This window comes from Monodon monoceros, unplaced genomic scaffold (assembly GCF_005190385.1).
Source record: "Monodon monoceros isolate NGI ecotype Baffin Bay Population unplaced genomic scaffold, NGI_Narwhal_1 Super_Scaffold_18, whole genome shotgun sequence".
Taxonomy (NCBI): domain Eukaryota; kingdom Metazoa; phylum Chordata; class Mammalia; order Artiodactyla; family Monodontidae; genus Monodon; species Monodon monoceros.
In genome coordinates this window covers 55157219-55172622 of record NW_021703774.1, presented here as the reverse complement: position 1 = coordinate 55172622, position 15404 = coordinate 55157219, and the positions used below count along the sequence as shown (strand labels likewise).

Sequence of the window (15404 nt, the reverse complement as noted above, 5' to 3'; positions counted from 1 at the left end):
AGGTACATTTTCAGTTTCTTTTAAAGTGAATACTGAAACAGTTGTTTAATGACTTTTTTATATAACACAGTTTCTACACTGTGATGAGGAAAAAACAATGTTAAAAATAATTTGGCAGGTGATAACAAGTGTTATTTTACACTTATTTTACAATTAAGACAACTGACATGTTATGAAATAGTTCCAAGAATCATTCTTTATATCATCTACTTTGTTAATAATGGAAAAACATTTTATTGGTGATACAAAAAATGCCATATAAAACTCCCTACTTTGTCCTTTTTATGATGGGAGACTATAGAGCATTTTGGTGATTGGTTTTCTTAAAAGCCCTTTTTGGTAGAATTAAGTCTGAAAGCAAAAAATATTTACTTCTGATTCTTATTTTATACTGATAAATGTTATGTAAGTTTACCTGGGTTTTCCTCATCCCAAAAGAACTAAATCCAGATTTACAAAATACTTTTTAATAATTTGTATTTTAAAAATGTATTGATAAATATCTTCTACTTCTATAAGTTATACTTGAAATACCATAGCATATCAAAAATTCATGCTTTCCCTAAAACAATTTGTATACAGTACTGTGCAAGAATAAATATTTCATATTATGCTAGTTAATTTTTTTTATCAATATGAATGTTCATAGATATGTGTAGCTGCATATGTATCAATATATAAATTCATATGTGGGTATATACATGATAACATATCTATAATATTTAAAGTAATATAAGACAGGTTATTTCTAGATACTCTTTATAATTACTTTTAGAATGCTTTCATATCTAATGGATAAATAAAACAGCAGCAATGAATTTTAGGTTAAAGTTAATTTATTTCATTATAGTTAGACTATACTTTCTAGTTGTGTTGGTAAAAATTTAAATCATTGCTTTGGTTTCTGCAAAGAAATAAGAGTACTACAATGTTATCCATCACAGTACATTGCTTTCTATTCCTTAATTATACAACAATTTACAAATATTAAATGTTGCTTATGGTATGTTATCCAGACTTTGGAACTGATCTCTTTTTCTTTTCCTTTCTCTTGCTTCAGATGTTCATCAAGTACATAAAGGTTAGCAACCTTCTCTTTTGCAATATTGAATAACAGGGCATGGCATATTATTTATGGCAAAAAGCAAAACTTTACAAGTATTGATTTTTGGGGAAATGAGGACTTTATTTTTAGAAATGTTATAGTGAAAAAATGAATATATTGTTAGATAATCTCACATGCACTGTACTGGCTTCCCATTTCATGTGCTTTTATTCTTTAGGTGGAGTTGGTATCACATTTTGGATCAGAGCACTTTTGTCCATTAAGCCTTATAAGGTAATACAGAATTTAAAAATTTACTGAGTGGTTTAAAAAGAAAAAAAGGGATACATAAAAATCCCACTATATTTAAAGTGAAGAAATAATGTTCTACTATGTGAAGATAGCACCATAGAAATATAAGCTACTAAAAAAAAAAAAAGAAATATAAGCTACTATACCTTTCTTACTCTTGAATACCGTTTAGAAAAATGTAAAAATTTCCTTTAAGAAAAAAGAACCTTCATTTTATGTGTTCGATTTAGCTTGCCTGATGTGATGACAATATACGGAAACATTTTAGACCGATACAAAACTTAGTCATTGTATATTTTTTATTTTTTATTTTTTTTTTTTGCGGTACGCGGGCTTCTCACTGTTGTGGCCTCTCCCGTTGCGGAGCACAGGCTCCGGACGCGCAGGCTCAGCAGCCATGGCTCACGGGTCCAGCCGCTCCGCGGCATGTGGGATCCTCCCGGACCAGGGCACGAACCTGTGTCCCCTGCATCGGCAGGGCAGGCAGACTCTCAACCACTGCGCCACCAGGGAAGCCCCAGTCATTGTATTTTTAAATGCCTTAAATAGATTAACATTTTAGTGGGAACAGTGGATTGAGAAACAGTGGTCATTATTTTTGAGTCCAGAAGTTAGTGGCCCTCAAAACATAACCAAAGTTATTATATTTTGAATTTATTATGAAGAGATGAGTCTTAACAACTGTTTAGTTTTGAAAGACTTTAATGAAATTGTTGTTAATAGGGTATTTGGCACTAGCATGGTGGAAGAATATGAAGAGATTGCTGATTCCCAGTACCAGTCAGAACGTCAAGAACTATTTGATGAAGACTATGGTAAGTGACTTTAAAACAGTGACTATTTATGTATTATTTTTTGCTTTTTAAAATTTAATGGTAATGGGTAAATGTAGGTCACTTAAAAAAATCAATGTGATGGTTGTCTTTAGTTTTTTCCTTTTTTTTTTTTTTTTTTTTCCCCCGGTACGCGGGCCTCTCACTGTTGTAGCCTCTCCCGTTGCGGAGCACAGTCCGTACGCGCAGGCTCAGCGGCCATGGCTCATGGGCCCAGCCGCTTCGCGGCACGTGGGATCTTCCCGGACCGGGGCACGAACCCGTGTCCCCTGCATCGGCAGGCGGACTCTCAACCACTGCGCCACCAGGGAAGCCCTTTTTCCTTGTTTTTAACCCTAGTAACTAATTTTTTCTTAAACCTATTTTCTAAAATAATTTTCTGCTTTGTAAATTGAGCTGTTTTCCAAGCTTATCAATCAGTTATTTGTGACTGGAACTCCCTTCCATAACATCAGTGCTATAAATTATGGTTATATCCCAGTGCCAGCCCCCAAAACCTGTTAGAAATAGTAGAATTGAAAATTAATTTCTTTGATTTGCCTTTAGCCTCAGAGCAAGCATTTTGAGGCCTGAGTTTTTGAGAAACTCCCATGAACCTGCAGAGGTCGGAGAAGGTTTTATGATACCCTCCATTTCTACTTTATCCAGTTCTTGTTTTAAGATGTCTTAAACTGTAGTCTGAAAAACCTAATTTTTCCCTTCCCTAGTTTTCCCATAAGTGAAGTGAAGACATTTACTAGGGGTTGGTAAACTACATTGAAAGGTTGAATAAAAGTCTTATAAATGTGATTACAATTTTGGTAAGCAGTAGAAATATTTTCCTTGGTTTATATCTGTTTGATAAATGGCTTGTGAATTTCATTTTCTTTTTGTGAATGTGTTTTAGATGTCTAATAAAAATTATAAAATTGTTTTAAATGTCAGCTGACTTTGACAGGATATAATTTGAGCTTTTAAACATATTGGAGATAGTTCTTAGCATAAGTACCTTCATTTTCTCTTTGAACAGATTACCCACTGGATTATAATACTGGGGAGGATAAATCCTCAAAAAATCTTCTTGGATCTGCTACAAGTGAGTATTTTGGGTTTTGTCAGTCACTAAAATTAAAGTATTTCTCAACTTTTTTTTCCTGGCATATGTGAACATTTTGTTGTGGTATAGTTTAGGGGGCTCCTACTCTCCCAGTGTTAAACTTTGAGTTGAAATCAAAGAAAATACTTTTGAAAAGTATTTCCATGGAAATAAAATAGGAAGAATATATGAAAACAAGAGAGGGAAAAATACAAGCACAAGTTGGTTCTTCTAAAATTAAGCAGTTATATTTTTAGGCAAATTCCTTACAGTGAAGAATGGGCTGTGAATTTACTTGGGGAAAGAATTATTGAAGAAGTCCTAGACCATATGAGTAAGAGCATCTGGGTAATCATACTGGATAGGAAAGGAATTAGTTTTAGAGGTGGTACTCATCAATGAAATCCTACCAAATGAGGATTTGTTAATGTATGGGTATGGTTAGTTTCCTACTTAATTATAAAACATAAAGGCTGTTTCTTATTCATAATAATGATGATTCCCAACCAGTAACAATAATAGCAATAACAATATACTCTTTGTAAACTAAAAAAAACAATGACTAACATACTAGTTGTTTAATTTCTTGTCATGCCAACCTATTATCCGAACTTAGTGGTAGGCTAACTAAGTAGACTCCTTGAAAGACCATTACCGACTGACACTTTAGTTTTACTGTTAGAATGCAGGTAGGTATATTTTATGTTTGTTATCTTTGGTTGTTCCTGAAGAATATGGAACTTGAAGGAATTTTCTTTTTATTTGGAGATTAATAATTGAATTTAATGAAAGTAAGTCTTAGTAAAATAGAAAACTATTTGTGCATTTCTCTTTCAGTGAGTTGAATTGCTTGAATCCCAATCTCACTGTGTACATTGTCCTTATAGCTTTTTAAGATACTCAACCAGTAGTACATATACTTTAGGTAGATATTTGGGTGGCTACAGTATATGGAGTTGAGTCACTTCTATTTCTTTTCATCTTTTTTTCCCTTTCTTCCCTTCGTGTCCTCTTCCTCTCCATAGAAGACTATAGATTTCAGTGGACTTTTTAGGGAATAGGAAGAAGAGTGTTAAAAATACCTGCATAAAGGGAATGCTTTTATGTACTATTTAGCCTTGTTACAGATTAGCTCAATATATTTTGTTTTACTCTATTGCTAGTCAACTGACATTTTAGATATTATAGACTACCTTTAAGTAGGTTCCTTAGCTATATCTAGCTGATGATAGCATTAAAACAGGTGCCTCATTCACTGCTATGGGATATAGTTTTTTAGGAGTGAAAAAATGATGCTATTTTATTTATTTGGATATTAATATTATTGTTCATGTCCTTAAATTTGTAATAAAAAACTCTATGTTATATAATAGTCATCATATCATAGCTCAGTAATGCTGACTTAGCTGTGAGGAGGAATTTTTATTTTATGGGGTCAGAAAATAGCCCCAGACTAAAAGCTCTCTAGTATCCAATGGTTACTGGGAAGGAAGAGGCACCTTCCAGAAGTAATGACTTAGAAGTTTTAGATAAGGGAAAACTGTTGATATTCTTGCTTTCTTTTTCTATCTTCCTATGGGATTAACTCCAAGACACCATTAACACGTTTTCAGTGGAGGACATTTCCCTATTTGTAATCACTTCTCTGACTAATATATTATTTTAATTAATGAGACATAGAATTTTTTTAGATCCTACTCTTTGGATCTTTTTCCTCGAAGGTGTGTTTCTTGGTAACACATCATTTTTCTTTTTTGTGGCTTTCTAGAAGGACAGTCCATTTACCTTCCAGTGTTCTAGATGTTGAAAGATTTTGTGTAGTGAGACAAGATGGGTGGGAGGATGTCAGCTGAGCCTAAGCATGAAAAATGGGGTTTAAAAAGATCTCTATTTCTTGAAGTTTCAGAACAAGAGAGGCAGTAGTAACTGAGTGATAAGACTGCTGTCATAAAGTTTATAGGCATGACCTAACACTGCTGCCTTCTATACCTGTATCCTTCTAGTTTTCTCTGAACAGTCTAGGACTGGTTTTGAGCCTGACCTAGTTACTGCCTCCAATGTAGTATAACTTTAAGGCGTAAATAACAATGTGGAATCAGGCCAAAGAGCTAGTCTCTGGCACTGGAATGCCTAAATTTGACTATAATCATCACCACTTTCTAAATTAGCTTGAAATTGGCCAATTTTGCACCTAATTTATTTTCAGTATTTATGTAATGTCTCCAAAACAGAATCCTGTGGCTTTAATCTAAAGAGAAACTCTTTTTTTCTTTTTGTTGTTGAGCAATTAGTAGTCATAGGAAATATACCTCACTAGAGTATGTTGCTTCTGATTGGACTTGGTTGTCAAAGAGCATGCATGCTGCATATTTAGACATTGTTGATATTACATAATTTACTGAACTGCCAGAAAGGGAGAAACTACTATTTTAGAGCAGCATTCTTGGCTTTTACGTATGCCAGTTCTGGCAACTCTTCTGCCTGAATCTTTTTTTTTTTTTTTTTTTTTTTTGCGGTACGCAGGCCTCTCACTGTTGTAGCCTCTCCCGTTGCAGAGCACAGGCTCTGAACACGCAGGCTCAGCGACCATGGCTCACGGGCCCAGCCGCTCCGCGGCATGTGGGATCTTCCTGGACCGGGGCACGAACCCGTGTCCCCTGCATCGGCAGGCGGACTCTCAACCACTGCGCCACCAGGGAAGCCCCTGCCTGAAACTTTTGTTTACATTCTTGAACCAGAACATTTAAATATTTTATATCACCAGAAATTCTTTGTATCACTTTGCTCTACTTGTGCTTGGTCATGTGGATCTTCCTGACCACTCTCTACCTTGACATTCTTGCAAGTCTGCCTTTACTCCTATATGTGGTCTGCATTTTATTAGAATCATCAGATTTGCTAAAGTCCAGGTTTCTGATTATGTTTCTGTATATGTTTAAGACAAAGTATAGTTTTTGTTTTAAGTCAGAGTATTTTTTATATTTTAAGGTCCTAGAAGGAAAAGAGAATGAAGGTAGGCATGCTCAGTACACATGGGAGGAAGTAGTTTTTTCATTGGTTTGTCTTGTAGCGTAGGCAGTTTGTTTCCTCTCTCAAAAAGAGCCATTGGTGTGCTGGAGACTGAGTATAACATATTGATATTTGGTCCCTAGGAGAATTTCATCCCTAAAGGAATGGGATGGGATAAATAGTTGCCCAACTCAAAGAGAAAGGAGTTGGCTAATCCATGAGAAATTAAGGATGGATATCTCGTTTGGCACTATATTCCAAATTATACTTTTACCCTTTAGCCTTTCTGAAGGCTTTTTAGTGGCCAGATTATCGTCCTGACAAGCAGTCACGTGTTCGGATGCAAAGTGAGAATGGTTAAGAAAATTCACAAAGCTCCTTTCTCTCAAAAGACAAAAGAAAAAGATTGTATTTCTCATTGTTCTGTGAACATAGCAAGATTCTTTCTTACAGGTTAGATGGGCTGAGAAAGAAGAAATTTGCCAGATTTTGCTTTTGTTATCAAGTGGCCCCCTGAAATGAGGATAATAATATTTTTAAATGATGGGTAGCATAAATCTTCCTTATTATAGGTACTAGTATTAAAATTTAGGTTAAAAAGTAATACTCTAAAGCTTCTTTCTCTACACAGATTAATAGATAACAGATTTTTTTTTAATTGTTAATAATACCAGAAAATTTTAATGCAGAAAGTTTGAAACCTGTGGTAAGATTGCCCTTTGAAGCACAAGGGACTTAGAATATAGACTTGGTTACAAAATTTGGGTTCTGTGAAGCCATCAGTTTTTGTTTTGTTTTGTTTTGTTTTGTTTTTTGCGGTACGCGGGCCTCTCACTGTTGTGGCCTCTCCCGTTGCGGAGCACAGGCTCCGGACATGCAGGCTCAGCAGCCATGGCTCACGGGCCCAGCCGCTCCGCGGCATGTGGGATCTTCCTGGACCGGGACACGAACCCGTGTCCCCTGCATCGGCAGGTGGACTCTCAACCACTGCGCCACCAGGGAAGCCCAAGCCATCAGTTTTGACTGAACTTCAGCTGTCAGGCTAAGTAGAGGATCACATACTACTATTGCAGTATTGGGTGACATTAAAATTGTATTTATGAGGAAGTAACAGAGTTTCCTTTGCTACTTTATCTTGGTTTGTAAGAAAATAGAGTTTCCATTCCTGTTTTTATCTCATGCTGAGGCATCTCTTTAGCCTAAGATCCAAGACTGCTTCTCTGTTTAACAATTTGTCAGGTCAAAGGGCAAGGTTGACCTGTAATCCTAGATATTTAAAAAACAAATATAAAGCTTTTGTGTGTCAAACTGATGATTGGAAACAAAATACCACTGCTTATTGTCTTTCAGAATATAGAATCATAGTTAATGTAAAGATTAAAATTAATAACTGTCTACCAGATATCACTTTTAAAAGTCTAAAATATACTATTTTTACCTGCCATAAAGCATATCTTCACAGTATCAGTGCCAGGTGACAGTGCTCGGCTTGTTCCCAGCCTTCCTGATGTGCTAGCTTTTACTTCTTTAGATCCTTTTTTACTTCTCACATCTATGGTTTTCATGAAAGTGTGATGAAAACTCTATGGATCTCTTTTAGGAAAGGAAACTAAAATGGAAAAAACTGATGAGGCTTAATATGTATCCCCTGCCAGATCTTAGTATTTTAATAGGATAAATACCTGGTGAATTAACTTCTAATAGAATTTCAGAGATTAGATTGGAGTTGGAAGTTAATTTCGCTTGAAATTACATTATATTACTAGAAGGAAGTCTTCTGTTCCCAGCCAGCTAAGTTTTATGTCTTTGACTTTCAATTCATCTGCCCTTGCCCATACTCATCCAGTTCACTAAAGAATTTATGTCATTTATTGGCCATAAAACATTGTTAAAAGTCATCAAATACATGATTCTATGCAGTTTCATTTTGGATTTAAGCATATTACCTAGATATTTTAGTTGAAAATAAAGTCTTTCTGCTGCCCTTTGGATAATAATCTTCCCATTTCATTTATTTTTACCTATGATAGTCACATGTTTAGGAAAAACTTTTATTTCTTCAGGCTTTCTTGTTTTTTGATTTAAACTGTAAAACCCCTTTCTAAAGAAAAAGACTTTTCTATAAAATACAAATTTTGGTTGTCACATTTCTTTCCTATCTCAGTACAGGCTATATGTTGAATTATACTTGAATTTTATAACATGCTGAAGGTAGTGTTTGCTAAAAGGTTTGGGGAAGTTTTACAAAAAAGTATAATTAAATTTTAAAATCCTTCTGAACATAAAAGTTCAGATTTATGCGTAATACTTTTTGCCTGAAATTTGTGTCCTATATTGGACTTACATAGTAAGGCAAGCAAAAAGGTAATTAGTCCAAAAAATGAAAAAAGACCATTACAAATGGTTTTTGACTATCTGATATTGAGTTATATGAAAATATTTAGGTGTATTGGTATTTTTCTCTGATTGAATTTTGTTTTAGATGCCATTCTAAATATGGTGAATATTGCCGCTAATATTCTGGGAGCAAAAACTGAAGACCTGACAGAAGGTACCTAATCATTTTATGGGTCTTTTAAATATATGATACTCCAGGGATTTTCCTAGTTAGTAAAATTAATTAATAAGCCAAGCAATTTGATTTTTCATTTAGAAATATAGAAACCATTCAAAGGAACTTACCAGTTTTCTATTATTCATTGTTTATTTGAATTTCACAAGTTCTCTTTAAAAAATAGGATCCTGTCTATATAAAATCATGAATTTGTTTTTTGATTCTTCCCTGCTGTAGAAGTAATGATTTTATCCCTTATCTCTTTCCTGAGGTTTTGGTGCTCTAGAGGTACTTCAAGTATGCTTTCATTTATCAAACAGCTATTCAATTAAGAAAGCAATTATTTCCTTAAAGAATGTCAGATAACAATATTATTAGCAATGGGAAACAATCTTGCCTTTTTTGTTTTCAAAAATACTTCGTCCCAGTTATAAAATAAGTAAGTCATGGGGTTGTAATGTACAACATGGGGAAGTACAATATGGTGACAGATGGTAACTAGACTTATTGTGGTGATCATTTTGCAGTGTATACAAATGTCAAATCACTGTGTTGTACACATGAAATGAATATAATATTGTATGTCAAATATACTTCAATAAAAAAAATTTAGTTCCAAGTGCAAACTTAAAATGACCCATTTCTTCTCATTCTCTTTTAGTAACTCAGGTGTCTTATTAATCATGTAAGATTACACAAATTTCATAGTCATCTTACTTTAATTATCTGAGAAGGTGAGAAAGAATATGTACTACTTATAGTTGTGACGTTCTACGATTATTTCTTTCCAAAAGAACTTTGATGAAAAAAACCCACAAAGTCTGCAGTAGTAAACGTATTTGACTTTTTTTCTTCTCCCTCGAGAAACTAAAGTCCTTTATTTGTTATAGTGAAATATTTTCATGGTATAGCTTTTTAAAATTAAACTCAATATGGGCATCTTTCTTAAAATAGGAAATAAAAGTGTATCTGAGAATGCCACTGCCACAACTGCACCTAAAATGCCTGAATCAGCTCCTGTTTCAACTCCTGTTCCATCACATGAGTAAGTTATATTGTGATATTAGAGTTCTATTAAAATGGAAAGCTAAGTATACTTGTACATGAAAAGGTACTTGTAACTTGTGGGAAATGATTATCTATAGAAAGCTCTGGATCATGGGACAGATATTCCACAGCCACTTAAAACATCTTTGAGTTGCTTTTTGGGTACTGGGAATTCACTTCACTCCAGACCAAATGTTTGTTGTTTTGATTTTATGTGTTACTTTTATTATTTACAATACTTAATCTTTTCCTTGTTGCACATAATTAACCTAACTCTGCAGGTATAAGTTTGAGGACAAATATTAAAGGCCTGTTTTTATTAAGTTCAAATTTAAAAGCATTGATTAAGTATCTGTGCTATGCCTAGAAAGCTAAAAAGGGTACCTGAAATACTTAGAGCAGTGATTTTTAAATGATTTGTTTGCCACACAGCATACTCTTACAGTGTTCAGTTTCTGAAATCGAATGATATAGGTCTTTTCCCAGGGTGCAGTGGGCACTTTGGGCAGGGATGTATATATGTAGGTAACATATGAAATAACCTCATTTGGTCCTTTATACCAGAGGTGATTAAGGTTTGTCGGTACCTCAACTTCTGATCTATAATAGATAGGCTCATTAATGATTTGGGTTATTGGGACAATAATTGGGATAATTTGGATATAGTTATTACAAATGTAACTTCCATATATTTCATTGGATATACTCCCTGTAAACTTTGACAGCTCTTTCTCTCAGAGGAACTCTACTTAATGGGATAAGATATTTGAACAAGAAGCAGTTAGTTCAGGGTTATAACTAATGAAACCTCCAGGGGGTGTGCTTCAAGCTGTAATTCCTAAGTACTATCTTAATTAAAAAATGAGATTTTTGTGCTTTGAAGTGCACAGTGTCAAATTTGTATTTTCCTGTATTAATCCTGAAAGTGACTAAAGATATTTATTGGGTGATCAGAGTGAAATATATAGCATTATGTGCTATTGATTCCTAGAAGGTCCTAAGAAATCTCTTTGGGATAGAGATTCTTGGTGTTTCTAGTTATGTGGAGCTGACTGGTTTTTGTAACTGAATTCTTTAGTTAATAACATATATCAATAGTATGTCTTATTTTTCAAAACTAAATGAAATTAATTTCATTTTACACATATATACACACATAGGCAAATATACATCCTATACACATTCACCCCTCATACATATGTATGAATATTTGTTGAAAGGTATCACATCAGGCTAATGTAGCAGTTTTTACTTTTCTATATTAGAGTTTTTTAATAGATATTCTTGCATAATTGTTTGTTTCTTTACTTAATGTTTCTTCATGTATGTTTGTCTTAAATTCTTTTTGACGGTTATATGGCAGTCCTCTGAAGAAAATAAAAGAATCCATGATAGGGTATCACTTTTAAAGTTATTATGAAAAGATGACTTACTTTCTTTTCCCAGGTTTGAGTTTTTTAAAGTGTAACTCTGATTAGGGTGTATATATATATATGTTATATAACTTAATTTTTACCAAATTAATTCATTTTAGTTTCTTTCCCTCCCCTTCTTCAGACATTCCTCCTTTTTACTGTTATAATTTATTTGGTAGATAATAAGCAGTATACCACCTGAGTGTGTTAAGAAATGTTGTATAGTGACTATATATTGATATCTGTATCTATATCATCTATTTAGGGAAGCATAGCCTAATTATGTTTTAGTTTAGTCCATTTACTATTGTATTATCAACAAGATGAAAGTCCTGCTTTTAGATATTATCTTTTTTATTCCTACTTTTGCTATTTTGATATTAGGCTTTGTTTGAAGACATTTCCTGGCATTCTTAGTAGTGTTTCACAGTAGGAAAATTTGCATATGAAGGTTTTTTTTTTGGTTTTGAAATTACTTTGTTTTCTCAAATTATACCTTTGGTGCTGCAAGGGCTGCACCCGGAAATTCATTATCTTTATCTTGGAAGGGACCACAGATATTATAATTTATAACACTGTTCCCACCTGCTCCATTTCTCACTCTCCCTACCCTACACACATACTCCAGAGCCCAAAGACAGGACTGGGTTAGTGGCACTACTAGTTTATTATTAGTCAGGATTTTCATTAAAATGGTTAAGTATCTAGCTTTCAACAATTGAAAGTTAGCCAAGGTGATATTGAGATTATCTGGGGGAAGTGGGGATATGTTTCTTCTCCCTTTGCAGATAAGTGTGTGTGTGTGTGGTGTGTGTGTGTGTGTGTGTGTGTGTGTGTGTGTGTGTGTGTGTGTAATGCCATGTTGAAATTCCTCAAATCATCCATAGAGAAATAATCTGAGAAATCTGCAGTTGACCCTTGAATAACATGGGTTTGAACTGCACAGATCCACTTATACATGGCATTTTTTCATTAGTAAATACTAATGAAATACAGTACAGATGATTTTGGTTGGTTGAATCTGTGGATGAGGAACCGTGGATATAGAGGAACTGTGGATATAGAGGGCTGACTAAGTTATACTGCATGGAGGCCGACAATTCTAACTCCCCATGCACGGTTCAAGGGTCAACAGTAATTGCCTTTTGAAAGTAGGATATTCCAGCACAAAGTGCGTTCGTAATAAGAGTCCTGCCTTCTAGTTCTAGCTCTGGGACTAGCTCTGGGACTAGCTCTGGGTAGCTCAATTTCTGATATAAGGGGTGATGAGGCTTGTAATATTGGTGAATATTTATGGGAGGAAAGTTACATGAAACTTTCAGTAAACGGAAATATTCACATACAAACAACTCTTAAACAGAGTTTAAAGAAAAATTTGATTTGGTAAATATGGTGATTTGAATTATCTGGCTGGTCACTTGATAAATTATCTTTCTGTTACTATTTATGAATAATACTGTTTTTATAATGAAAGTGATTTGAAGGGAAATAATTCATCCAAAGTAAATTGAGTGTTTTCTGTATTTCCAGCGTTCCTTTTACCTTATGTATGATACATTTATTTTCCTTAAACATAATTATGGATATGTATTTCTAGGTTTGTAACTACTGAAGGACTTGTACATGACACAGAGCCATCATCACCAGATACTACAAAAGAGGGTCCCATTGTACAACTAGTTCAAGAAGAGGAAGAGGAGGCAAGTCCTTCTACAGTGACCCTTCTGGGTAGTGGTGAACAAGAGGATGAAACGTCACCTTGGTTTGAGTCAGAGACACAAATATTTTGCAGTGAACTGACCACAATTTGTTGTATTTCTAGTTTTTCGGAATACATATATAAATGGTGTTCAGTTAGAGTTGCTCATTATCGGCAACGCAGCAGAACTGCTATGAGTAAAGAAAAAGAGTATCTTATGTCAGCTCAATCACCATTAGTACTTCCTGAAGAATCAGTAGATGTTTCAGTATTGCAACCTCCAGCTGGAGAACCAGACAGTAAGAGTAAGGAAAAGAAAGCTGAAACTATTGTTATAGGTGACTTAAGTAGTGTGCACCAGGGAGGTTTGATTAATCACACTTTAGATGCAATTGAACTTGAACCAAGCCATCCTCAAACTCTTTCTCAGTCTCTTCTCTTAGATGTTACTCCAGAAATCAATTCATTATCTAAAATAGAAGTATCTGAGCCTATTAAATATGAGGCAGGGCGTACACCATCACAAGTGATTCCCCAAGAGAGTTCTGTTGAGGTTGATAATGAAACAGAAAAAAGGTCTGACAGTTTTAGTTCTATAGAGAAACCAACTGTGATCTATGAAACAAAAAAACTTGATGAAGTAATGGATAATATTGTAAAAGAAGACTCCATGCAAATTATCACAAAGCTATCCGAAACAATAGTGTCACCTGTAAACACAGCTATTGTGCCAGACAGTGAAGATGGGGAAGCCAAAATGAACATAGCTGACACACCAAAGCAAATTTTGACTCCTGTTGTGGATTCTTCTTCATTACCTGAAGCAAAAGAGGAAGAACAGTCTCCAGAAGATGCCCTTTTAAGAGGGTTACAGAGGACAGCTACAGATTTTTATGCTGAATTACAAAATTCTTCAGATCTAGGATATGCTAATGGAAATCTTATACATGGATCAAACCAAAAGGAATCAGTATTTATGAGACTTAATAACCGTATTAAAGCCTTAGAAGTTAACATGTCTCTCAGTGGTCGCTATCTGGAGGAACTTAGCCAAAGGTAAGCTTTATTATGAATTAGCACAATACACTTTGCACAGTGAGTTAAGTAGCAAAGTATAATCTGTGACTAGAGAAGGAGAGGATTTAATTATCTCATGGTATAACAGTAATAAGCACCATTTTAGCTGGAGAGAGAAAGTTATTTGGATGTTGATCAGTGATCTTAAGAATTGATTTCCTTTTCTGGAAGTATTACTAAGTGACTATTATTAGGCTGATAACAAGTTTGAATTATCTATAATCAGTTTCTCCTTTCTTCTGTTGCTTAACTTTAGCCACTTTTGCTGTTTGATTCCCAGAGCACTCATGGGAAAAATTAGTCTATAGACTTCAAAGCTCTATGTGGAACTTGACCAGATATTTTTTAAGAGTTTAAATAAGTGAAGATTAGAAAAATGCCAGAGGCCATGCCAGTTTGCTTATGCAGTGATGAAGATCTCAGGCACAGTTCTCCACTTTTTAAGCCTATTTACTTTTTTTTTTTACTCCTTAAGTATCCAGTGTCCTTAGGGCTTATCCAACATTTTGTAACCACCTAGGCACTCATTGCCCAGAATTTCTGAAACGCTACCTTTTCATAATCTTCTTAAATTAAAATGCTGCTAATGAAATGTCACTACGGTCATCATTATATCCTAAAAGGGGTTTCTTCTTAATTCATACATATAATTTATTGGCAAATTTTCTGTGGGTGTGTGTGCATGCCTACATCATACCTGTTCTTGCCTCTCCCCACCCCCAACCTATTTGCCCCACTAAAGGAACCACAGAAATCACTAATAAATGTTTCTTTAATTGAGATGTAGTTGACATATAACATTGTATTAGTTTCAGGCATATAGCATAATGATTTGATATTTGTATATATTGCTAAATGATTACCACAATAAGTCTGGTTAATATTATCACCACATACAGCTTTTCTTTTTTCCTTGTGGTAAGAAATTTTAAGATCTACTCTGTTAGCAACTTTCAAATATACGATCCAATATTATCAACTATAGTCAACATGCTGTACATTATATTCCTGTTACTTATTCATTTAAAGTTTTACCTTTTGACCCGCTTCATCAGTTTTGCCCACCCCCACCTTGGCAATCACCAATCTGTTCTCTGTATCTATGAGTTTAAGATTTTTTTCCTTTTATTTAGATTCCACATGTAAGTGAGATCATATGATATTCGTCCTTCTCTGTCTAACTTATTTCACTTAGCATAATGCCCTCAAGGTCCAACCACGTTGTTGCAAATGGCAAGACTTCCTTCTTTTTTATGGCTGAATAATATTCCTTGGTATACACATACCACATTTTCTTTATCTATTCTTCTATTGATGGATACTTAGTTTGCTTCCAGG

General features: G+C 34.4%; 1 protein-coding gene across 5 annotated transcripts in view; it reads left to right on the top strand.

Annotated features, from left to right (window-relative positions):
* SUCO (SUN domain containing ossification factor) overlaps positions 1-15404 on the top strand; it is a 75344-nt gene that overhangs the window by 42828 nt on the left and 17112 nt on the right. For 3 of the 5 annotated variants that reach the window (XM_029228424.1, XM_029228423.1, XM_029228427.1), the window contains exons 12-18: positions 1061-1081; positions 1284-1339; positions 2081-2172; positions 3200-3265; positions 8757-8825; positions 9783-9873; positions 12888-14045. In XM_029228424.1, coding sequence (XP_029084257.1) covers positions 1061-1081; positions 1284-1339; positions 2081-2172; positions 3200-3265; positions 8757-8825; positions 9783-9873; positions 12888-14045 — 1553 coding nt within the window. The remainder of the gene's footprint in view (positions 1-1060; positions 1082-1283; positions 1340-2080; positions 2173-3199; positions 3266-8756; positions 8826-9782; positions 9874-12887; positions 14046-15404) is intronic. The other 2 variants (XM_029228426.1, XM_029228425.1) reach the window with 1 other exon arrangement.